This window comes from Tachyglossus aculeatus, chromosome 7, assembly GCF_015852505.1.
Source record: "Tachyglossus aculeatus isolate mTacAcu1 chromosome 7, mTacAcu1.pri, whole genome shotgun sequence".
NCBI classification, from domain to species: domain Eukaryota; kingdom Metazoa; phylum Chordata; class Mammalia; order Monotremata; family Tachyglossidae; genus Tachyglossus; species Tachyglossus aculeatus.
The window spans coordinates 5,346,800-5,373,033 of NC_052072.1; the positions used below are offsets into that span (position 1 = coordinate 5,346,800).

The window sequence follows — 26,234 nt, forward strand, 5'->3', positions numbered from 1 at the left end:
TTATCTACCCGTAACTCAGTTTCCCGATCGATGCCGAGGATTTCTCAAGAGCCACCGTCCCTTCTGACAGAGAGCAGCTCCAGCCACCCGAGCCCTTCTTTTTTATCTTTCGTCCGGGTGCCGCGGTTCGTGATAAACGGCGACACCAGTCGTCTCCGTTAACTCGGCGCTCAGAAAAATGCCCTCCCGGAGTGTAAGAGCTGAGTTGAAAGTAGCAGCGGGCAGGGGGTGGGAAATAATCTCTCTGCTCGTTTCAATTTGAAGAACGCTCCCAAGTAGAAAGATTTGGGGGCGGGCCGCAACAATCAGATAAATGACCGGCGGAGGAACCCTGATATGAAAAGCGTTCGTTGGGGCTAAAAATAAGCCGTTTCCGAAGGGCCGTCTTAAGGAGGTGACTGTAGTATGATGTGAGCCCACCCCCGCGTCTGGGACGTTACCTCCCGTCACTGTCGAGTTCAAGTTTCCCGGTACGTTAAAAGGAGTAATCGCCAATCTCTACCGTCCTGTGACATTTACTTTGGATATTGGAGGGGAAGTGTTATTTCTCCACCTCGCCCATCCTCCATCACCGTGTCTATTTCTCCCTGTGCCAGAAGTGAAAGCCTGACTCTCTTCAAATACAGTTTTCCCCACCCCGCCCCGGAAAGCTCTGGAAGCCGACCCCGGCTCCTCGGTTTGTACGTAGTTGGCAGCCGGTTCTGGCCTTTTCCCCGTGTTCGGGTTTGTCACTCCCGCGGATGGCACGCGGAGTCGTGTCTTCGTCGCTTTAAGCGCCAGCTGACAGATTACACTCGTAGGAAGAGGCGAAATGTCGGCAGCACCACGGCTCGACTGTAAAGTGAATTAAAACCCGGAATGGACACGTTCGAGCCGTCTGGGTGTACGCTTGATTGCCCGGCTGCTGCCGAGAGGGGAGAGATTTCCGGGGTCGGGGCCCCTCTGTTTGCCCGTTTCCCGAGGAGAGTTTCCACCCACCGCTTTGAATTTTTTCTGGGGGTATTTGTTCAGCGCTTACCGTGTGTCAAACACCATTTTGAGCCGTGGGGCGGATACGCGTGAAGTAGGACACGATCCCTGTTCCGCCTGGGGCACAAGAGCTGAGTAGGAGGGAGGACGGGAGAACTGAGGCCCAGAGAAGTGAAGCGACTTGCCCAAGGGTCCCCAGCAAGCAGTCGGCAGAGCCGGGATCGGAACCCAGGTCGTCCGGCTCCCGGGCCCGTGCTTTTTCCACTAGGCTAGGCCGTCTTTGCTGTCGCCGAGGTAGCCGTCTCAAACGGTTAGAAATCACAGCGGGTATTCGCCGTCTCCCTCGGATCGGCCATTTCTTTCCTAACTCCAAGATGCTGTGCAGTTTGTGGACACCATACACAAAGGAGTTCTCCTGGTCATAAACAGGATAAGGACCAGAGGTGGGAACTATCCCTTCTCTTAGCCCCCCAGTGAAAACGCCTATTGCCACGTTTTAGCGCCACTTTCTCCGCTTTGATGATGATGATGGCATTTGTTAAGCGCTTACTACGTGCAGAGCACTGTTCTAAGCGCTGGGGGGGGATACGAGGTGACCAAGTTGTCCCATGTGGGGCTCACAGTCTTCATCCCCATTTTACAGATGAGGTAACTGAGGCTCAGAGAAGTTAAGTGACTTGCCCAAGGTCACACAGCAGACATGTGGCAGAATCGGGATTAGAACCCATGACCTCTGACTCCAAAGCCCGTGCTCTTTCCGCTGAGCCACGCTGCTTCTGCTTTGCAGTTTCAAAGCGTTGTTGGGTAGGGACCGTCCCTATCTGTTGCCGACTTGTACTTCCCAAGCGCTTAGTACAGTGCTCTGCCCACAGTAAGCGCTCAATAAATAGGATTGAATGAATGAATTTCAGGGTAAGAAGCTCTCCACTCCCTCACAGCCTCTTGGGCTCCTCTGAGCCTCATCTCTGAGTCAATAATAATAATGATGGCATTTATTAAGCGCTTACTATGTGCAAAGCACTGTTCTAAGCGCTGGGGAGGTTACAAGGTGATCCAGTTGTGCCACAGGGGCTCATAGTCTTAATCCCCATTTTACATATATTCATTCAATCATATTTACTGAGTGCTTACTGTGTGCAGAGCACTGTACTAAGCACTTGGGAAGTACAGGTTGGCAACATAGAGAGACAGTCCCTACCCAATAGCGGGCTCACAGTCTAGAAGGGGGAGACAGATGACGAAACAAACATATTAACAAAATAAGATAAATAGAATAAATATGTACAAGTAAAATAGAGTAATAAATATGTACAAACATATATACATATATTCATTCAAGCTCTCATTCTATCCCATCTGGACTACTGCATCAGCCTTCTCTCTGATCTCCCGTCCTCGTGTCTCTCCCCACTTCAATCCATACTTCATGCCGCTGCCCGGATTGTCTTTGTCCAGAAACGCTCTGGGCATGTCACTCCCCTCCTCAAAAATCTCCAGTGGCTCCCAATCAATCTGCGCATCAGGCAGAAACTCCTCCCCCTGGGCTTCCAGGCTGTCCATCCATCCATCCATCCCCTCACCCCCTCCTCCCTCCCCTCCCTCCTGTCCTTCTCCAGCCCAGCCCGCACCCTCCACTCCTCCGCCGCTAATCTCCTCCCCGTACCTCGTTCTCGCCTGTCCCGCCATCGACCCCCGGCCCATGTCATCCCCCGGGCCTGGAATGCCCCCAATCCCTCTGCCCATCCGCCAAGCTAGCTCTCTTCCTCCCTTCAAGGGCCTACTGAGAGCACACCTCCTCCAGGAGGCCTTCCCACACTGAGCCCCTTCCTTCCTCTCCCCCTCGTCCCCCTCTCCATCCCCCCCATCTTACCTCCTTCCCTTCCCCACAGCACCTGTATATATGTATATATGTTTGTACATATTTATTACTCTATTTTACTTGTACATATCTATTCTATTTATTTTATTTTGTTAGTATGTTTGGTTTTGTTCTCTGTCTCCCCCTTTTAGACTGTGAGCCCACTGTTGGGCAGGGACTGTCTCTATATGTTGCCAATTTGTACTTCCCAAGCGCTTAGTACAGTGCTCTGCACATGGTAAGCGCTCAATAAATACGATGATGATGATGATGATGATGATGACGACTAAGCCGCGCTGCACGCTCCTCAATCTGGTCTGTGCCAAGGCGTTCCACCTTCCTCATTACACGAGAAGAGCGGGGATGATGAGAATGGTGGTGCTTGCTAAAGCGCTCAGTACTGTGCTCAACACTGGGGGAGATACAAGATCATCAGCTTGGCCACAGTCCCCGTCCCTCACTGGGCTTCCAGGCTAAGGACGAGGCAGAGCGGGGATCGAATCCCCATTTTACAGTCGAGGAAACAGAGGCCCGGAGACGTCAAGTGACTTGCCCGAGGCCACGCGGCGGGTGAGCGGCAGGGCCGGAATTGGAACCCAGGACCTTTGACTCTCAGGCCCGGGCTCTTTTCCCTAGGCCACGTTGCTCCCTTCATGCTGCAAATGAAGGGACAGGCAAGGGAGCAGCGAATGGCAGAGCGCCCATCGACCAGGCGGTGCTGTTTATTGAACACCTTTGTGCAGAGTACTATACTGTACTGAGAATAATAATAATAATGATAATGATGGCATTTATTAAGCGCTTACTATGTGCAAATCACTGTTCTAAGCACTGGAGAGGTTACAACGTGATCAGGTTGTCCCACCGGGGGCTCACAGTCTTCATCCCCAGGTAACTGAGGCACAAAGAAGTGAAGTGACTTGCCCAAAGTCACCCAGCTGACAATTGGCGGACCCGGGATTTGAACCCATGACCTCTGACTCCAAAGCTGGGGCTCTTTCCACTGAGCCGCTCTGCTTCTCCACTTCGCTGCTTCTGAGAAGCAGCATGGCTCAATGGAAAGAGCCCGGACTTTGGAGTCAGAGGTCAGGGCTTCAAATCCCGGCCCCGCCACTTGTCAGCTGGGTGACTTTGGGGAAGTCACTTCACTTCTCTGGGCCTCAGTTCCCTCATCTGTAAAATGGGGATGAAGACTGGGAGCCCCCTGGGAGGACAACCTGATCACCTTGTAACCTCCCCAGCGCTTAGAACAGTGCTTTGCACATAGTAAGCGCTTAATAAATGCCATTATTATTATTTTTGCCGGGCGCTTGGGAGAGCGCACCGTAACAGAGTCGGTAGATGGGTTCCCTGCCCGCCGGGAGCTGACGGTCCACCCCGTCTACCGGATCAGAGCGCTCGGCACGGAGCGAGCGGTCGAGGGCTCCGTCCAGGCTCGGTGGCGGGCCCGAGCGGACCGCTCACTCGTAGTTGGTGCTGTAGGCCTTGTCTCGAATGCGTAAAACCATCTGGCGGCCGTAGAAGTCTCTGTATTCCTCGGGCAGTTCACCGAGGGTCTTCAGGGCCCGGTCCAAGATCCGGACGGCCCTCGCCGCCGCCGTGGGGTCTCTGTTCCCGTAAGCGTCCGACCTGTCGTAGCAGTCCGCGGGGAGGTGCTTCCAGAAGACGTTCACGCCGACTCCGAACTCCTCCGAAACCACGTTATGGAACCAGAGGGCTGCGGGAAGGTAACGCCACACGTTAAGGGTGAAACTCGCAGCTCCGGATTCATTCATTCACTCAATCGTATTTTTTATTTATTTTATTTTATGATGGCATTTAGTAAGCGCTTACTATGTGCAAAGCACTGTTCTAAGCGCTGGGGAGTTTACAAGGTGATCAGGTTGTCCCACGGGGGGCTCACGGTCTTCATCTCCATTTTTACAGATGAGGGAACTGAGGCCCAGAGAAGTGAAGTGACTTGCCCAAAGTCACCCAGCTGACATGCGGCGGAGCCGGGATTCGAACCCATGACCTCTGACTCCAAAGCCCGGGCTCTTTGCACTGAGCCACGCTGCTTCCCCTAGCTCTTTATTGAGCGCTTACTGTGTGCAGAGCACTGGGCTAAGCGCTTGGGAAGTCCAAGTTGGCAACTTAGAGAGACGGTCCTTACCCAACAGTGGGCTCACAGTCTAGAAGGGGGAGACAGGGAACAAAAAAAAACATATTAACAAAATAAGTAGAATAAATATGTACTAGTAAAATAAATAGAGTAATAAATATGTACAAACATCTATACATATATACAGGTGCTGTGGGGAGGGGAAGGAGGGAAGGCGGAGGAGATGGAGAGGAGGGGGGGAGGAAGGAGGGGGCTCAGTCTGCTATCTCTCTGATATCAGAGAGATGTCACCGACCTCAAGGAGCCGGGGCGAAAATCAAGGAAATTGCCTTTGCTGACACAACCAACAACCACTAAATGACTTCTGTGGCCTGCCATTTCATTTCATTATAATAGTAATTTGGGTATCTGTGAAGCGCTTACAATGTGCCAAGCACTGTTCTAAGCGCTGGGGGAGAAACAAGGTAAACAGCTTGTCCCACGTGGGGCTCGTAGTCTTCATCCCCATTTTCCAGATGAGGTCACTGAGGTGCAGAGAAGTGAAGCGACTTGCCCTAAGTCACACAGCCGATAACGTCCCCATGCTTAGATACCTAGCATATGCATAGCCAGAAAACTGGGTTACCAAATTTTTGGTTGTGATAAACATTTAGAGGGGTGTGCTATCTATATTCAAGTCACTATGTATATATGTTTGGACAGATTTATTACTCTATTTTACTTGTACATATTTATTCTATTTATTTTATTTTGTTAATATGCTTTGTTGTCTGTCTCCCCCTTCTAGACTGTGAGCCCACTGTTGGGTAGGGACCGTCTCTACATGTTGCCAACTTGGACTTCCCAAGCGCTTAGTACAGTGCTCTGCACACAGTAAGCGCTCAATAAATACAATTGAATGAATAAGTGGTGGAGCATAATTCGAACCCATGACCTCTGACTCCCAAGCCCGCACTCTTTCCACTTAGCCACACTGCTTCGCGAACCCTCACGTGCCACACCTTGGGCGACAACAGAATCATCCCTACGACTATTCCAAAGACGGAATCGGCGGAAAGCATTTGGTCTCCTCCAATTTGCGGCCGTGACGGGAGATGCTTTCGTCGGCACATTCATTCATTCAGTCGTATTTATTGAGCGCTTACTTTGTGCAGAGCACTGTACTAAGCACTTGGGAAGTCCAAGTTGGCAACACATAGAGACGGTCCCTACCCAACAGCGGGCTCACAGTCTAGAAGGGGGAGACAGGCAACAAAACATGTGGACAGGTGTCCTCAGAATAAATAGAAATAAAGCTAGATGCACATCATTAACAAAATAAATAGAATAGTAAATATGTACAAGTAAAATAGAGTAATAAATTCATTCATTCATTCAATTGTATTTATTGAGCACTTACTGTGTGCAGAGCACTGTACTAAGTGCTTGGGAAGTCCAAGTTGGCAACATATAGACACGGTCCCTACCCAACAGTGGGCTCACAGTCTAGAAGAGGGAGACGGACAACAAAACATGTGGACAGGTGTCAAGTCATCAGAACAAATAGAATTAAAGCTAGATGTGCATCATTAACAAAATAAATAGAAAAGTAAATATGTACAAGTAAAATAGAGTAATAAATTCATTCATTCACTCATTCAATCGTATTTATTGAGCACTTACTGTGTGCAGAGCACTGTACTAAGCGCTTGGGAAGTACAAGTTGGCAACATATAGAGACGGTCCCTACCCAACAGCGGGCAAATCTGTACAAACATATATTCACGTGCTGTGTGGAGGGGAAGGAGGTAGGGCACATCCCGAGTCACGCAGCGCCGTCAGAGTTCTGACTTTCTTGATGGTGGGACTTCTCGAATCGCCATCGGCAGTGTTTCTTGACCCCTGACTGTGCACAGAGCACTGGACTAAGCGCTCGGGAGAGGACGACACGACAGGGTTTCCCGCCCGCGACGAGCTTCCAGTCAGTCTTCCGGGGACAACCTCCGTTTGGCCTACCCGGATTGAGAGCGTGGGGCTGTCTTCTTGCTCCTTTCGGGCCAGACGTTTCCTCTTCCCCGTATCCTGGTTCCATCTGCGTCGACCGGCTCTTCCCCAGGCGCTTAGTACAGCGGCCGGCACGCATTCGGCGCTCGATACGTACCTCGGACGGACTGCGGCTTCTCAGGTTTATGATCCGGTGGTGGTTACGACGGCTCCTCGGCATCGTTTCGGCGAGTGTCGCGATACCGGTGCGATGTTTTTAAGGGGAGCGCTCCTTTTCTACCATCCTTTGCCATCAACGCTATAGACGGCACGCTTTCTGGTTGCGGAGCACTGTATATTTGCTAAGCGCTTTCTAAGCGCCGGGGGAGATACGAGGTGATCAGGTTGTCCCACTGTGGGGCTCACAGTCTTCATCCCCATCACAGAAGCAGCGTGGCTCAGTGGAAAGAGCCCGGGCTTTGAAGTCAGAGGTCATGGGTTCGAATCCTGACTCCGCCACGTGTCTGCTGGTGACCTTGGGCAAGTCACTTAACTTCTCTGAGCCTCAGTTACCTCATCTGTAAATGGGGATTGACTGTGAGCCCCACGTGGGACAACCTGCTCATGTTATATCCCCCCAGTGCTTACAACAGTGCTTTGCGCATAGTAAGCGCTTAACAAATGCCATCATCATTATTATTATTATTACAGATGAGGTCACCGAGGCCCAAAGTCCCACAGCTGCCGAGTGGCGGAGCCGGGATTAGAACCCACGACCTCCGACTCCCGGTCCCGGGCTCCTGCCACTGAGCCAAGCTGCTTCCACTGTACTGAGCGCTTGACATAGAGTTGGCAGGTACTTTCCCTGCCAACAACTTTCCACTTCACATCCAAGTCGATCGCTTCTCCCGACTTCCAAAACCTTATTCGTTCAATCGTATTTATTGAGCACTTACTGTGTGAGGACCACTGTACTGAGCGCTTGTAGCCCATCTCCTCCCAGAGGCCTTCCCTGACGAAACCCTCATTTCCTCTTCTCCCACATCCTTCTGCATCACCCTGATTTGCCCCCTTTACTCTCCGGCCCACGGCACTCACGCCCATACCTGTCATTAATTATTATTATTATTATTATTATTATTACTACTATTATTATTGTTATTATTATTATTATTATTATTATGGGTTCTAATCCTGGCTCCGCTGCTTGTCAGCTGTGTGACTTTGGGCAAGACCCTTCACTTCTCTGTACCTCAGTTCCCTCATCTGGAAAATGGGGATGAAGACTGTGAGCCCCCCGTGGGACAACCTGATCACCTTGTATCCTCCCCAGCGCTTAGAACAGTGCTTTGCACACATAAGCGCTTAATAAATGCCATTATTATTATTATTTATTTATCTTTAGTCACGTCTGTTCACTCAGTGGTATTTACTGAGCGCTCGCTGTGTGCAGAGCACTGGACTAAGCCCTCGGGAGAGGACACTACAAGAAGAAACAGGCGCATTCCCTGCCCACAGCGAGCTTACGGTCTAGAGGGGGGAGACAGACATGAAGAGAAAGAAATAAATGAGGATGTGGACGTAAGAGGTGTGGGGCTGGGATGGGGGGAAAACAAAGGGAGTCAGGGAGACGCCGAAGGGAGGGGGGAAAAGGAAAAAAGGGAGGAGGCTTGGTCACCTGTCTACATAATAATAATAATAATTTTGGTATTTGTAAAGTGCTTACTATGTGCCAAGCACTGTTCTAAGCGCTGGGGGAGATACAGGGTAATCAGGTTGTCCCACACGGGGCTCACAGTCTTAATCCCCATTTTCCAGATGAGGGAACTGAGGCACAGAGAAGCCAAGTGACTTGCCCCCAGTCACACAGCTGCTAAGTGGCGGAGCCGGGATTAGAACCCACGACCTCTGACTCTCAAGCCTGCGCTCTTTCCACCGAGCCACGCTGCTTCTTAGGCCTGGGGGTCTAAACCCAGATTGGACGCTTGCCACTGACAGAAGAGGGAACTGAGGCACAGAGAAGTCAAGTGACTTGCCCCAGGTCACACAGCTGCTAAGTGGCGGAGCCGGGATTAGAACCCACGACCTCTGACTCTCAAGCCTGCGCTCTTTCCACCGAGCCACGCTGCTTCTTAGGCCTGGGGGTCTAAACCCAGATTGGACGCTTGCCTGGTGGGTGACCTTGGGGAAGTCACTTGACTTCTCCGTGCCTCAGGTTTCCTCATCTGTAAAATGGGGAGTAAATGCCCAGGTCCGATCCGGTCACACGGATAACAAAAGACGAGAGGCAAACAACGGACGTAAGAGCTCGGCAACAGTAGATAGAAAACGTTAGCAAATACATCTTTCTGGGGTAGGACAAATCAAACCAATCCCATCACCCGTTTCTGCCACATATATATAAAAATATATTATTTTACTTACCTTTAGGGGCTTGGAGATGATACAGGGTGACACTAAGCTAAAGTATTTCCGATGCACACGTTTTGTCACCTGTCTACATGTTTTGTTTTGTTGTCTGTCCCCCCCTTCTATCATCATCAATCGTATTTATTGAGCGCTTACTGTGTGCAGAGCACTGTACTAAGCGCTTGGGAAGTACAAATTGGCAACATACAGAGACAGTCCCTACCCAACAGTGGGCTCACGGTCTAAAAGGGGGAGACAGAGAACAAAACCAAACATACTAACGAAATAAATAGAATAGATATGTACAAGTAAAATAAATAAATAAATAAATAGAGTAATAAATCTGTACAAACATATATCCATATATACAGGTGCTGTGGGGAAGGGAAGGAGGTAAGATGGGGGGATGGAGAGGGGGACAGACTCAGCCCCGCTTTTCCTCATCTCCCACTCCCTTCTGCGGCCCACTGACTCGCTCCCTTTGCTCTTCCTCCCCCCTTCTCCCCACCCCACAGCACTTACATCTATATCTGTCTTTTTATTTATTTATAATAATAATCATAATGGCATTTGTTAAGCGCTTACTATGTGCAAAGCACTGTACTAAGCGCTGGTAATGATAATAATGACGGTATTTGTTAAGCACTGAATTCTCTAGTACGTACTAGCCATAATGATAATTCTATTTATTCTATTGATTTTATTTTGTTGGTCTGTTTGGTTTTGTTCTCTGTCTCCCCCTTCTAGACCGTGAGCCCACTGTTGGGTAGGGACCGTCCCTATCTGTTGCCAACTTGGACTTCCCAAGCGCTTAGTACAGTGCTCTGCGCACAGTAAGCGCTCAATAGATACGACTGAGTGAGTGAATGAAAGGGAAGGCCTCCTGGAGGAGATGGAGCCTTCAAGAAGGCTCTGAAGGGGGGAGAGTCATTGTGTCCCCCATTAGACGGGAAGTTATTGGGGGCAAGGAACGCGCCTACCGACTCTCATCTCTTGCCTGAGCATTCAGCACAGTGCTCTGCCCACAGGAAGCGCTCAATAGATATGATCGACTGATTCCCGGCGTGCTTAGAGAAGCAGCGTGGCTCAGCAGGAAAGAGCCCGGGCTTTGGAGTCACAGGTCATGGTTTCAAATCCTGCTCCGCCAATTAGCTGTGTGACTTTGGGCAAGTCACTTCACTTCTCTGGGCCTCAGTTACCTCAACTGTAAAATGGGGACTGAGACTGCGAGCCCCATGAGGGACAACCTGATAATCTTGTAGCCTCCCCAGCGCTTAGAACAGTGCTTTGCACATAGTAAGCACTTAATAAATGCCATTATTATTATTATTATTATTCCCAAACGGCGATCACGGGCGGCGGCGAGGCGGGCCAAGGGGCTTTATAGCCATCTTACCGGGAATGAACAGCACGTCGCCCGCTTCGAGGGAACACTCGTACCTCCTGGCCTTCGAAAACAGGGGGAATCTTTCCAAGTCGGCGTTGTCCACGTCGAGTACCGCCGATTTACTACCTGCAAAGTTACCGGAAAGCAGTAAGTGGGGGTTTAAAGTTGGGATTTCTTTCTTTTCTTTTCTTTAAAGTTTCGCGTTTCCCCCTACGGTACAATTACCGTGTCCTCGTTTTGAGAGCAATTACTATCCTTCTGAAACCCAGGACAATTTTCGGTGGCCTGCAGCCTATTATGGCCATTGAAACCCGGGGAATATAATTAAGGTATGAATCTGATCATCCAGCTCTTTCCGCGGTCTATCATTACGGAGAGTCACTCGCACAAAAGAGAACACAATGCGGCTGTAATTAGAAGACACTCCGAGACGACATCTTTTTATTTTTCCTCTTCCCCCATGGCGGGCATACAGATCGGGTCACCCGAAGGAACGGGATTAACTCTACTTTTGAAAGATGGACTCGGCGTCTGAGAAAGTTACCTACCTGATAAATACAAATACTCGGCGTCTCGAGGGCTGAAGAGAACGACCCGTTTTTTCCCCGTCACTTGGATTAACAGGTTGTCCATTACCTGAGAACGGAGAGTAAGCGGGGACCGGCCGGGGATTTAGAAGGTGGTCGCCGGATGATAACGGTAATAATAATGTTGGTATTTATTAAGCACTTACTCTGTGTCAAGCACTGTTCTAAGCGCTTGGGTAGGTACAAGGTGATCAGGTTGTCCCCCGTAGGGCTCACAGCCTTCACCCCCATTTTCCAGATGAGGTCACTGAGACACAGAGAAGCGACGTGACTTGCCCAACGTCACACAGCCGACAAGTGGAGGGGGCAGGATTGGAACCCACGTCCTCTGACTCTCAAGCCCACGGTCTTTCCGCTAAGCCACGCTGAACGTTCATTCAGTCAAAGACCTCTCCAAAGATGCCCCGGTTGCCCCCTTTTAGCACTTGAGTAGTCATTCATTCATTCAGTCGTATTTATTGAGCGCTTACTGTGTGCAGAGCACTGTACTAAGCGCTTGGGAAGTACAAGTTGGCAACATCTAGAGACGGTCCCTACCCAACAACGGGCTCACAGTCTTAGAGGGGGAGACGGACAACGAAACAAAACACGTGGACAGGTGTCGAGTCATCAGAATTAATAGAAATAAAGCTAGATGCCCCTCATTAACAAAATAAATAGAATAGTAAATATGTACAAGTAAAATAAATCGAGTAATAAATCTGTACAAACATATAGACAGGCGCTGTGGGGAGGGAAAGGAGGTAGGGCAGGGGGGAGGGGTTCAAATCCTGGCTCTGCCGCTTGTCAGCTGTGCGACTTTGGGCAAGTCACTTCACTTCTCTGGGCCTCAGTTCCCTCATCTGTAAAATAGGGATTAAGACTGGGAGCCCCACATGGGACCACCTGATCACCTTGTATCCTGCCCAGCGCTTAGAACGGTGCTTTGCACATAGTAAGCGCTTAACAAATACCAAAATTATTAAATAGAGACAATCTCTGCCCAACAACGGGAATTAGAACCCAGGACCTCCTGATTCCAAGGCCCGGGCTCTACCCACTAGGCGTACCATTCCCTTGGTTCTCTGCTGCCGTCACTTTGGCTGGAAGTAAATGGGTCTTGAATGTAAAAAAACCTCAGCCCCCAAAGCACTTAATCAATCAATCAATCATATTTATTGAGCGCTTACTGTGTGCAGAGCACTGTACTAAGCGCTTGGGAAGTCCAACTTGGCAACAGATAGAGACGGTCCCTACCCAACAGTGGGCTCACAGTCTAGAAGGAGAAGCAGCGTGGCTCAGCGGTGAGAGCCCGGGCTTGGGAGTCAGAAGTCATGGGTTCGAATCCCGACTCCACCACGTCTGCTGTGTGATCTTGGTCAAGTCACTTACCTCCTCTGGGCCTCAGTGACCTCATCTGTAAAATGGGGACTAAGACTGTGAGCCAAACGTGGGACAACCTGATCACCCTGTATCCTCCCCAGCGCTTAGAACAGTGCTTTGCACATAGTAAGCGCTTAACAAATGCCAGTTATTATTCTAATCCCGACTCCACCACGTCTGCTGTGTGATCTTGGGCAAGTCACTTACCTTCTCTGGGCCTCACTTACCTCATCTGTAAAATGGGGACTAAGACTGTGAGCCCCACGTGGGACAACCTGATCACCCTGTATCCTCCCCAGCGCTTAGAACAGTGCTTTGCACATAGTAAGCGCTTAACAAATGCCAATTATTATTCTAATCCCGGCTCCGCCACCCGTCTGCTGTGTGACCTTGGGTAAGTCACTTCCACTTCTCTGGGCCTCAGTGACCTCATCTGGAAAATGGGGATTATGACCCCATGTGGGACAACCTGACTTCCTTGGATCTCCCCCAGCGCTTTAAGAACGGTGCCTGGCACATAGTAAGCGCTTAACAAATATTATGATTATTTACCACAATCATTGTAACTCTCCCCGAGCGCTTACTGGGTGCAGAGCACTGTAGTGAGCGCTCAGGAGAGCCCGAGCCCCCAGGGATGGCGGACCCGTTCCCCGCCCCGTAGGAGCCGCCCGCGTGGAGGCCCTCGCGGCGCGCCGGGCCCGACGTACATCATAGTGGGTCCACAGCTGGAGCCCCGGAGAGCTGATCCGGAAAACGCTGGAAAAGAACTGCTCCTTCTCAAAAAATTCGGGAATCTCTATGTCTCCCGCCAGCGAAGGAAACTGCTTTCGGATGTCCGCCACGTCCTGCAACGGGGAAGGCGCTCTGATTGGCGACGGGATCCGACTGGGCGGCAGAGAACTGACCGTCGATCAATCAGTCGTATTTATTGAGCGCCTACGGTGTGCAGAGCACTGTACTAAGCGCTTGGGAAGTCCAAGTTGGCAACATGTAGAGACGGGCCCTACCCAACAGCGGGCTCACAGTCTAGAAGGGGGAGACGGGGAACAAAACCAAACATATTAACAAAATAAAATAAACAGAATATTCATTCATTCCATTCAGAGAGGCAGCGTGGCTCAGTGGAAAGAGCCCGGGCTTTGGAGTCGGAGGTCATGGGTTCAAATCCCGGCTCCGCCAACTGGCAGCTGTGTGACCCTGGGCAAGTCACTTCACTTCTCTGGGCCTCAGTGACCTCATCTGGAAAATGGGGATGAAGACTGCGAGCCCCCCGTGGGACAACCTGATCACCCTGTAACCTCCCCAGCGCTTAGAACAGCACTTGGCACATAGTAAGCGCTTAATAAATGCCATCATTATTATTATTCCACCGTACATATTCTATTTATTTTATTTTGTTAACATGTTTTGTTCTCCGGAAGCGCTCAATAAATCCGACTGAATGAAGCACTGGACTAAGCGCTTGGGAAGTCCAAGTTGGCAACGCACTTGCCACCTTGCCCACGTACTCACTTTCCGAGGGTCGTCGCCGAGGGACCGCAGGTAGTATTTTTCATCCTGAACACGGAGCCGAAGGAGAGAGGCCGCTGGCGTGAAAGGCGAAGGCCGGCCGGCCGGCCGGGCCGGCGGGCGGGCGGCCCCTGGTCCAGCCCCTTTCCACCATACCGTCCGTGGTCGGGCCCGCTCGGGGGAGCCTCGCCTCCTCGCCTTCCTCCTCCTTTCCTCCAATGCTCCCTGGTGGCTCCGGGAAAAACTGAGAAGGCTGGCCCCCACACCCCCTATCCCCCCCACCATCCCGAGGAAAACAAAATTCCCAAGGCGTAAAAATGGCCAACAGTAATAACGATGGTATGAATAATAACAACAATGTTATTATGTGCGAAGCACTGCTCTAAGCGCTGACTAATCCTGGCTCTGCCACCCGTCTGCTGTGTGACCCTGGGCAAGTCACTACACCTCTCTGGGCCTCAGTTCCCTCATCTGGAAAATGGGGATTAAGACCGTGAGCCCGCCCGTGGGACAACCTGATTACCTTGTATCCCCCCAGCGCTTAGAACAGTGCTTGGCACATAGTAAGTGCTTAATAATAATAATAATGATGGCATTTATTAAGCACTTACTATGTGCAAAGCACTGTTCTAAGCGCTTAATGTCATTATCATCATCATCATCATTTGCTCGTATCCACCCAGTGTTTAGTACAGTGCCTGGCACATAGTAAGTGCTTAACAGATACCAGAATTATCATTATTATTCTTCAGGGAATCAGTTCTGTGATCTATCGTATCGGTGATGAAATCAACTGCCCGTCCTCTAGACCGTCAGCTCATTACGGGCAGGGAACGTGTCTCCCGATTCTGTTGGGCTGGACTCTCCCCAGCGCTTAGTACAGTGCTCTGCATACGGCAAGTGCTCAATAAATACGACTGAATGAATAAATGCCACCTCGACGATGATGATGGCATTTGTTAAGCGCTTACTATGTGCAAAGCACTGCTCTAAGCGCTGGGATCGATAATAATAATAATGATGGCAAGCGCTTAGAACAGTGCCCAGCGCTTAGAACAGTGCTTTGCACATAGTAAGCGCTTAACAAATGCCATTATTATTTATTAAGCGCTTACTATGTGACAAGCACTGTTCTAAGCGCCGGGGAGGTTACAAGGTGATCAGGTTGTCCCACGGGGGGCTCACAGTCTTCATCCCCATTTTACAAATGAGGGAACTGAGGCCCACAGAAGTGAAGCGACTTGCCCAAAGTCACACGGCTGACAATTGGCGGAGCCGGGATTTGAACCCACGACCTCTGACTCCCAAGCCCAGGCTCGATCAGATCGGTGGACCAGAATGAGAACCCAAGAAGCAGAGTGCTTATAATCATGATGGCATTTGTTAAGCGCTTACTACGTGCCAAGCCCTGTTCTAAGCGCTGGGGGGGGGATACAAGTTGATGAGGTTGTCCCACGTGGGGCTCACAGTCTTCATCCCCATTTTACAGATGAGGGAACTGAGGCTCAGAGAAGTTATGTGACTTGCCCAAGGTCACACAGCAGACGTGCTTAAGTCCCAGGTTGGGGAGGGGATTCCTCAGCGGGACATTTCGCCCTCTCCCCCCTCCGGCCCGGACCCCGGCTCGCAGACGGCACGGGACCCTAAATCGCGAGGCCGCGCCCGCTCAACCCCCGTCCTCTGCTTACCCTCATTCATTCAATCGTATTTATTGAGCGCTTTACTGTGTGCGGAGCACTGGACTAAGCGCTTACCCTCGTAGCAGTGGGGCCTTAGGTGGAACCACCTTGCCAAATTCCTCTCTGGTGAGTGTTACCCAGAGAGATCTTAGCGGATCCAATTTGCCAAATCATACCATCTCTCGCCCTAAGATTCCCTAAATGTCTCTCATTCAACTTGTAATAATAATAATAATGGCATTTATTAAGCACTTACTATTCATTCAATCGTATTTATTGAGCACTTGCTGTGTGCAGAGCGCTTGGCAAGTACAAGTTGGCAACATATAGAGATGGTCCCTACCCAACACTGGGCTCATGGGTTCAAATCCTGGCTCTGCCCATTGTCAGCTGTGTGACTTTGGGCAAGTCACTTAACTTCTCTGTGCCTCAGTTCCCTCATCTGTAAAACGGGGATGAAAACTGTGAGCCCCACGTGGGACAACCTGATGACCCGGTATCTACCTCAGTGCTTTAGAACGGTGCTTGGCACATAGTAAGCGTTTAACAAACACCATTATTATTATTATTTCCAACGAAACCTCCCCCAATCTAGACGGACTGTCCGAGTACCGGACCCCGCGGTCAACGCGGTTACCTCAGAAATGAAGAAGTCGGCGTGCTTCTCTTCCGCTGCGCGCTGGACAAATGCGTCAAAAGGCAGAGTTCTGCAATGCAAACAGAAGATTTCCTGAGATTAGCGACTACGCGGCCGGTCGGGCCTTAGCACAGTGCCCATGTCTCTCCCATCCTAAAAAAACCCTCTCTTGACCCCACCTCACCTTCTAGTTATCGTCCCATATCCCTCCTACCATTCCTTTCCAAACTCCTTGAACGAGTTGTCTACACGCGCTGCCTAGAATTCCTCAACAACAACTCTCTCCTCGACCCCCTCCAGTCTGGCTTCCGTCCCCTTCATTCCACGGAAACTGCGCTCTCAAAGGTCACCAATGACCTCCTGCTTGCCAAATCCAACGGCTCATACTCTGTCCTAATCCTCCTCGACCTCTCAGCTGCCTTTGACACTGTGGACCACCCCCTTCTCCTCAACACGTTATCTGACCTTGGCTTCACAGACTCCGTCCTCTCCTGGTTCTCCTCTTATCTCTCCGGTCGTTCTTTCTCAGTCTCTTTTGCAGGCTCCTCCTCCCCCTCCCATCCTCTTACTGTGGGAGTTCCCCAAGGTTCAGTGCTTGGTCCCCTTCTGTTCTCAATCTACACTCACTCCCTCGGTGACCTCATTCGCTCCCACGGCTTCAACTATCACCTCTACGCTGATGACACCCAGATCTCCATCTCTGCCCCTGCTCTCTCCCCCTCCCTCCAGGCTCGCATCTCCTCCTGCCTTCAGGACATCTCCATCTGGATGTCCGCCCGCCACCTAAAGCTCAACATGTCGAAGACTGAGCTCCTTGTCTTCCCTCCCAAACCTTGTCCTCTCCCTGACTTTCCCATCTCTGTTGACGGCACTACCACCCTTCCCGTCTCACAAGCCCGCAACCTTGGTGTCATCCTCGACTCCGCTCTCTCATTCACGCCTCACATCCAAGCCGTCACCAAAACCTGCCGGTCTCAGCTCCGCAACATTGCCAAGATCCGCCCTTTCCTCTCCATCCAAACCGCTACCCTGCTAATTCAAGCTCTCATCCTATCCCGTCTGGACTACTGCACTAGCCTTCTCTCTGATCTCCCATCCTCGTGTCTCTCTCCACTTCAATCCATACTTCATGCTGCTGCCCGGATTATCTTTGTCCAGAAACGCTCTGGACATATCACTCCCCTCCTCAAAAACCTCCAATGGCTACCGATCAATCTGCGCATCAGGCAGAAACTCCTCACCCTGGGCTTCAAGGCTGTCCATCACCTCGCCCCCTCCTACCTCACCTCCCTTCTCTCCTTCTACTGCCCAGCCCGCACCCTCCGCTCCTCCACCACTAATCTCCTCACTGTACCTCGCTCTCGCCTGTCCCGCCATCGACCCCCGGCCCACGTCATCCCCCGGGCCTGGAATGCCCTCCCTCTGCCCATCCGCCGCGCTAGCTCTCTTCCTCCCTTCAAGGCCCTGCTGAGAGCTCACCTCCTCCAGGAGGCCTTCCCAGATTGAGCCCCTTCTTTCCTCTCCCCCTCGTCCCCCTCTCCATCCCCCCGCCTTACCGCCTTCCCCTCCCCACAGCACCTGTATATATGTATATATGGTTGTACATATTTATTACTCTGTTTATTTATTTATTTATTTATTTTGCTTGTACATTTCTATCCTACTTATTTTATTTTGTTGGTATGTTTGGTTCTGTTCTCTGTCTCCCCCTTTTAGACTGTGAGCCCACTATCGGGTAGGGACTGTCTCTATGTGATGCCAATTTGTACTTCCCAAGCGCTTAGTACAGTGCTCTGCACATAGTAAGCGCTCAATAAATACGATTGATTGATTGATTGATTGCTCTGCACACAGTAAGCGCTCAATAAACACGACTGATGATGATCAACTCCATTTTGCAACGCGCCACCCGTTCACGCCATCCTCATCCCGGCTCCGCCGCTTGTCCGCCGGGTGACCTGGGGCAAGTCACTTCACATCTCTGGGCCTCAGTTCCCTCCTCTGGAAAATGAGGATGAAGACGGCGAGCCCCTTGAGGACGTGGACCGTGTCCGACGTGATTCGCCCATATCGACCCCGGCGCTCAGTACCGGGCCTGGCGTGTAGTAAGCGCCGAACAAATACCAGGTACCGCTGGAGAAGCAGCGCGGCTCAGTGGAAAGAGCCTGGGCTTGGGAGTCAGAGGTCGTGGGTTCTAATCCCACTTGCCAGCTGGGTGACTCTGGGCAAGTCGCTTCACGTCTCTGGGCCTCAGTTCCCTCATCTGGAAAATGGGGATGAAGTCTGTGAGCCCCACGTGGTCCCCACCCCCCACACACACACCTTACCTCCTTCCCCTCCCCACAGCACCTGTCCATATGTATATGTGTTTGTACGTATTTATTACTCTATTTTATTTGTACGTATTTATTCTATTTATTTTATTTTGTTGTTATGTTTGGTTTTGTTGTCTGTCTCCCCCTTCTAGACTGTGAGCCCGCTGTTGGGTAGGGACCGTCTCTATATGTTGCCAACTTGGACTTCCCAAGCGCTTAGTACAGTGCTCTGCACACAGTAAGCGCTCAATAAATACGATTGAATGAATGAATGAAGTTGATGACCCTGTATCTACCCCAGGGCTTAGTACAGAGCCTGGCACGTAATAAGCGCCAAACAAATACCATGTACCAAATACCACTGGAGAAGCAGCGTGGCTTAGTGGAAAGAGCCTGGGCTTGGGAGTCAGAGGTCGTGGGTTCTAATCCCACTTGTCAGCTGTGTGACTTTGGGCAAGTCGCTTCCCTTCTCTGGGCCTCAGTTCCCTCACCTGTAAAATGGGGATGAAGTCTGTGAGCGCCACGGGGGACAAGCTGATGACCCTGTATCTATCCCAGCACTTAAAACAGTTATTAGAAGCAGCGTGGCTCAGTGGAAAGAGCCAGGGCTTTGGAGTCAGAGGTCACGGGTTCAAATCCCGGCTCCGCCAATTGTCAGCTGTGTGACTTTGGACAAATCACTTCACTTCTCTGTGCCTCAGTTCCTTCATCTGTAAAATGGGGATGAAGACTGGGAGCCCCCGTGGGACAACGCGATCACCTTGTAGCCTCCCCAGCACTTAGAACAGTGCTTCGCACATAGTAAGTGCTTAATAAATACCATTGTTATTATTATTATTATTATTATAAGCGCCGAACAAATACCATGTACCAACTACCACTGGAGAAGCAGTGTGGTTTAGTGGAAAGAGCCTGGGCTTGGGAGTCAGAGGTCGTGGGTTCTAATCCCACTTGTCAGCTGTGTGACTTTGGGCAAGTCGCTTCCCTTCTCTGGGCCTCAGTTCCCTCGCCTGTAAAATGGGGGTGAAGTCTGTGAGCCCCACGGGGGACAAGCTGATGACCCTGTATCTATCCCAGCACTCAGAACAGTCATTTGACATAGTAAGCGCTTAAAAAATGCCATCATTATTAGAAGCAGCGTGGCTCAGTGGAAAGAGCCCGGGCTTTGGAGTCAGAGGTCACGGGTTCAAATCCCGGCTCCGCCAATTGTCAGCTGGGTGACTTTGGACAAATTACTTCACTTCTCTGTGCCTCAGTTACCTCACCTGTAAAATGGGGATGAAGAATGGGAGCCCCCCGTGGGACAACCTGATCACCTTGTAACCTCCCCAGCGCTTAGAACAGTGCTTCACACATAGTAAGCACTTAATAAACGCCATCATTCATTCATTCATGCTTCTGTTTATATTAATGTCTTTCTCCCCCCCCATGCTGTGAGCTCCTTGTGGGCAGGAATATATCTGTTGGTTCATTCATTCATTCAATCGTATTTATTGAGCGCTGACTGTGTGCAGAGCACTGGACTAAGCGCTTGGGAAGTCCAAGTCGGCAACATAGAGAGACGGTCCCTACCCAACAGCGGGCTCACAGTCTAGAAGGGGGAGACGGAGAACAAAACATATTAACAGAATAAAGTAAATAGAATAAATATGTACATTGGGAAGTCCAAGTTGGCAACATATAGAGACGGTCCCGACCCAACATCATTATTATTATTATTTAAAAGTAGAAAAGTCTTGGAAAAACGCTGTCGCAGTCTGCCCGTGTTTCCCCCAAGTTGGCCCACGCCCCGCAGAGAAAACCTTGGAAGGAAATACCTATATACAAAGTTCTTACTGATGAAATCCATCCGCGGCCCGGCGGACACGTGGATCTTCACCGGCCTGCTGCCTCCGGCCCGGCACAGGTAATCCGGCGCCGTCCACCGCGTCGTGCAAAGCCCCAGTTCCAGCCCCCTCAACACCACGGGCTTCCTCTGGCCGACACAGACACACACAAAGACACACACAGACACACAACTCAGTCAGGCGACAAGTCCTCATTTCCATGGCAACCCAGTCCGCCTCAAATTCGCAGAATAATAAGAATGATGGTATTTGGGTTTTTTTTGTTTTGTTTTTTTTGATGGCATTTATTGAGCGCTTACTATGTGCCAACTTTTACTTGTACATACCTATCCTATTTATTTTATTTTGTTAGTATGTTTGGTTTTGTTCTCCGTCTCCCCCTTTTAGACTGTGAGCCCGCTGTTGGGTAGGGACTGTCTCTATGTGTTGCCAATTTGTACTTCCCAAGCGCCTAGTACAGTGATCTGCACATAGTAAGCGCTCAATAAATACGATTGATGATGATGATGATGATGTGCCAAGCACTGTTCTAAGCACTGGGGAGGTTACAAGGCGATCAGGTTGGCCCACGGGGGGCTCACAGTCTTCATCCCCATTTTACAGAAGAGGGAACTGAGGCATGGAGAAGTGAAGTGACTTGCCCAAAGTCACCCAGCTGACAGTTGGCGGAGCCGGGATTTGAACCCGTGACCTCTGACTCCAAAGCCTGGGCTCTTTTCACCGAGCCACGCTGCTTCTCCAACGCTTACTATGTGCCAAGCGCTCTTCAAAGCGCTGGGGAGGTTACAAGGTGATCAGGTTGCTCCACGGGGGGCTCACAGTCTTCATCCCCATTTTACAGATGAGGGAACTGAGGCCCAGAGAAGTGAAGTGACTTGCCCAAAGTCACGCAGCTGACAGTTGGTGGAGCCGGGATTTGAACCCGTGACTTCTGACTCCGAAGCCTGGGCTCTTTTCACTGACCCACGCTGCTTCTCCAACGCTTACTATGGGCCAAGCGCTCTTCAAAGCGCTGGGGAGGTTACAAGGTGATCAGGTTGTCCCACGGGGGACTCAGTCTTCATCCCCATTTTACAGATGAGGGAACTGAGGCACAGAACATAATATTGATTATTCATTCATTCAATGGTATTTATTGAGCGCTTTCTGTGTGCAGAGCACCGAACTAAGCGCTTGGGAAGTACAAGTCGGCAACAGAGAGAGACCGTCCCTGCCCACAACGGGCTCGCGGTCTAGAAGCCTTCTAAAAATGAAGGCTTTCCCCCCCCCGCAAACCCCTCAGACCCCAAGCCTGGTTGTTGGGTAGGGACCGTCTCTATCTGTTGCCGACTTGTACTTCCCAAGCGCTTAGTACAGTGCTCTGCACACAGTCAGCGCTCGATAAATACGATTGAATGAATGAATGAACGTTGCAGGGTGGAAATACCTAAATAATGTAGGGTGCCTTGGTAATAAAAGCACCACATAGAAATAATAATGATGGCATTTGTTAAGCGCTTACTATGGGCCAAGCACTGTTCTAAGCGCTGGGGAGGTGACAAGTGATCGGGTTGTCCCACGTGGGGCTCCCAGGCTTCATCCCCATTGTACAGATGAGGCCACCGAGGCCCAAAGACGTGAAGTGACTCGCCCAGAGTCACAAAGCTGACATGTGGCGGAGCCGGGATTCGAACCCATGACCTCTGACTCCCAAGCCCGGCCTCTTTCCACCGAGCCACGCTGCTACACTGTATCTACCCCAGCGCTTAGAACACTGCTTGATACATAGTAAGCACTTAAATTCCATCATCATCATCATCATTATTATTACTACTATGATTAGAAGCGGTGTGACTTAGAGGAAAGGGCCTGGGCTTGGGAATCTGAGGTCACGGGTTCAAATCCCAGCTCCGCCACTTGTCAGCTGTGTGACTGTGTGGCTGTGTGTCCCCCTCTCCATCCCCCCCATCTTACCTCCTTCCCTTCCCCACAGGACCTGTATATATGTCTGTACATATTTATTACTCTATTTATTTATTTTACTTGTACATATCTATTCTATTTATTTTATTTTGCTAGTATGTTTGGTTTTGTTCTCTGTCTCCCCCTTTTAGACTGTGAGCCCGCTGTTGGGTAGGGACTGTCTCTAGATGTTGCCAACTTGGACTTCCCAAGCGCTTAGCACAGTGCTCTGCACGCAGTAAGCGCTCAATAAATATGATTGATGATGATGATGAAGTCACTTCACTTCTCTGGGCCTCAGTGACCTCATCTGTAAAATGGGGATTTAGACTGTGAGCCCCAAGTGGGACAACCTGATCGCCTTTTAGACTGTTAGCCCGCTGTTGGGTAGGGACTGTCTCTATATGTTGCCAATTTGTACTTCCAAAGCGCTTAGTACAGTGCTCTGCACATAGTAAGTGCTCAATAAATACGATTGATTGATTGATTGTAACCTCCCCAGTGCTTAGAACAGTGCTTGGCACATAGTAAGCACTTAGCAAATACCGCCATTATTATTATTATTAAGTTGCCATGTGGTCCAGTGGTTAGAGCCCAGCCCTGGGAGTCAGATGGTCTGTGTCTGCTGCTTCTAGACTGTGAGCCCACTGTTGGGTAGGGACTGTCTCTATATGTTTCCAATTTGCACTTCCCAAGCGCTTAATACAGTGCTCTGCACACAGTAAGCGCTCAATAAATATGATTGATTGATTGATTGCTGCTGTGTGACCTTGGGCAAGTCACGTCACTTCTATGGGCCTCAGTTCCCTCCTCTGTCAAATGGGGGATAAAAGAGGCGCCGGCTGTCCGTCCCTCCCGCCCTCAGACTGCGAGCTCCACGTCGGGGCGTGGGCTGGGTCCGGCCTCTCCTTCTTGGCTGATGCACCGCAGCGCTTAGCACAGTGTCTGGCACGTAGTAAGCGCTGAAGAAACACCGTTCGGAAGAGGCTGCGGGTTCATTCAATCAATTGTATTTATTGAGCTCCGCCAATTCATCATCAATCGTATTTATTGAGCGCTTACTGTGTGCAGAGCACAGTACTAAGCGCTTAGTAAGCGCCAATTGCCAGCTGTGTGACTTTGGGCAAGTCACTTCACTTCTCTGGGCCTCAGTGACCTCATCTGTTAAATGGGGATGAAGACTGTAAGCCCCCCGTGGGGCAACCTGATCACCCTGTGACCTCCCCGGCACTTAGAGCAGTGCTCTGCACATAGTAAGTGCTTAATAAACGCCATCATTATTACTGAGCGCTTACGGTGTGCAGAGCCCACCCCTTGTCTGCTGGGTGACCTTGGGCATGTCACTTCACTCCTCTGTACCTCAGTTTCCTCATCTGTCAAATGAGGAGCGAAGCTGCGAGCCCCCCGTGGGACGGGGACTGGGTCCAACCCAATCTGCTTGGATCCACCCCAGCGCTTACTACAGTGCCTACCACATAGTAAACGCTTCACAGATACTACAGTGATTAATTATTATTATTCCCTAGGCCTCAGATCATCATCATCATCATCATCATCAATCGTATTTATTGAGCGCTTACTATGTGCAGAGCACTGGACTAAGCACTTGGGAAGTACAAATTGGCAACATATAGAGACGGTCCCTACCCAATGGTGGGCTCACAGTCTTAAAGGGGGAGACAGAGAACAAAACCAAACATACTAACAAAATAAAATAAATAAATAGAATAGATATGTACAAATAAAATAAATAAATAAGATCCCTCCTCTGTAAAAGGCTTCCAGACTGTGAGCCCGCTGTGAGCAGGGATTGTCTCTCTTTATTGCTGAACTGTACTTCCCAAGCACTTAGTCCAGTGCTCTGCACACAGTAGGCGCTCAATAAATACAAGTGAATGAGTAAATGGGGATGGAGGCTGGGAGCCCCACATGGGACAGGGACTGGGTCCAATCTCATTAGCTTGGATTAATAATAATAAATAATAATGATGACGGTATTTGCTAAGCGTTTACTATGTGCTAAGCACTATTCTAAGCGCTGGGGGAGATAGAAAGTAACCAGGTTGTCCCATATGGGGCTCAGTCTTTAGAGAAGCAGCGTGGCTCAGTGGAAAGGGCCCGGGCTTTGGAGTCAGAGGTCATGGGTTCGAATCCTGGCTCTGCAAATTGTCAGCTGTGTGACTTGGGGCAAGTCACTTCACTTCTCTGGGCCTCAGTTCCCTCATCTGTAAAATGGGGATGAGGACCGTGAGCCCCCCATGGGACAACCTGATCACCTTGTAACCTCCCCGGCGCTTAGAACAGCGCTTGGCACATAGTAAGCGCTTAATAAACGCCATCATTATCATGATTTGGAGTCAGAGGTCATGGGTTCAAACCCCAGCTCCACCAAGTGTCAGCTGTGTGACTTTGGGCAAGTCACTTCTCTGGGCCTCAGTGACCTCATCTGGAAAATGGGGATGAAGACTGGCAGCCCCACAGGGGACAAACCTGATCACCTTGTAACCTGAACAGTGCTTTGCACACAGTAAGCTCTTAATAAATGCTATCATTATTCCCCCTCCTCCCCCTTGCCTTACCTCCTTCCCCTCCCCACGGCACCTGTATATATGTATATATGTTTGTGCGCATTTATTGCTCTATTTATTTTGTTTGCATATATTTATTCTATTTATTTTACTTCGTTAATATATCTTGTTTTGTTGTCTGTCTCCCCCTTCTAGACTGTGAGCCTACTGTTGGGTAGGGACCGTCTCTAGATGTTGCCGACTTGGACTTCCCAAGCGCTTAGTACAGTGCTCTGCACACAGCAAGCGCTCAATAAACACGATTGAACGAATCATTATCATTTAATTCCCATTTTCCAGATGAGGCCACTGAGGCCCGGAGAAGCGAAGTGACTTGCCCAAAGGCACCCAGCTGACGGGTGGCGGGGTCGGGATTAGAACCCACGACCTCGGACTCCCAAGGCCGGGCTCTTTCCACTAGGCCACGCTGGGAATCACCCCAGCGTTGTCAAACATCATCTTTGTTATTGTGATTGATTGATGGTTGATTGATTGATTGAGTGATTGATTGATGGTTGATTGATTGATTGATGGGGGCGGGGACAGGGTCTGACCTGCGGGTAGATGTGCTGCAAGAACTGCTGGCGGGTGACGCCCTCCACCTGGGACACGGGCACCCGAGCCGCCATGACGCCGGGAAACCCTCCAGGCCGCCCGCTTCCGCCCTTACTCACCTCCCCTTCCGGACCACCTCCCCCTTACTTCCGCCCTTTCTCTCCGCCCCTTCCTGTCCGTCGCTCCTTTACTTCCGCCCTTTCCCTCCTCCCCTTCCGGTACACCCCCTTACTTCCGCCCTTTCTCTCCGCCCCTTCCGGTCCGTCACTCCTTTACTTCCGCCCTTTCCTTCCTCCCCTTCCGGTCCACCCCTCCTTTACTTCCGCCCTTTCCCTCTCCCCTTCCGGTCCTCCGCCCCTTGACTTCCGCCCTTCCCCTTCTGGTCCAGTCCCGCGACATGGCCCGTCCGGAAACAGCGCCCCCATGAGGACGGGGCCCGGGGGCGGGAGACCCTGCTTCTCCTCCGCCCCACACCACTTGTCTATAGCTGTACATATTCATTCATTCATTCAATGGTATTTATTGAGCGCTTACTGTGTGCACAGCCCT

The 26,234-nt window shown here is 50.6% G+C and overlaps 1 protein-coding gene across 1 annotated transcript; it reads right to left on the minus strand.

Annotated features, from left to right (window-relative positions):
• Nucleotides 1–4,105: 4,105 nt before the first annotated feature.
• Nucleotides 4,106–25,768, minus strand: TYW5 (tRNA-yW synthesizing protein 5). Its single transcript, XM_038749814.1, has 8 exons — nucleotides 25,685–25,768; nucleotides 20,593–20,750; nucleotides 16,461–16,530; nucleotides 14,148–14,192; nucleotides 13,343–13,480; nucleotides 11,235–11,322; nucleotides 10,696–10,812; nucleotides 4,106–4,544 (listed from the first exon to the last, which is right to left on the minus strand). The coding sequence occupies exons 1-8, from the start codon at nucleotides 25,757–25,759 to the stop codon at nucleotides 4,288–4,290; spliced, it is 948 nt and encodes a 315-aa protein (XP_038605742.1). The 5' UTR covers nucleotides 25,760–25,768; the 3' UTR covers nucleotides 4,106–4,287.
• Between the last annotated feature and the right edge of the window lie 466 nt (nucleotides 25,769–26,234).

Excerpts from the sequence above, each read along its gene's own strand:
- TYW5 (XM_038749814.1), bottom strand. The coding sequence starts at position 25,759 with ATGGCGGCTCGGGTGCCCGTGTCCCAGGTGGAGGGCGTCACCCGCCAG. Across the intron at positions 13,481-14,147 it reads TCGGCGACGACCCTCGGAAA|GACGTGGCGGACATCCGAAA; the intron begins GTGAGTACGTGG and ends TCCCCGTTGCAG. Across the intron at positions 10,813-11,234 it reads CGAGTATTTGTATTTATCAG|GTAGTAAATCGGCGGTACTC; the intron begins GTAGGTAACTTT and ends GTAACTTTGCAG.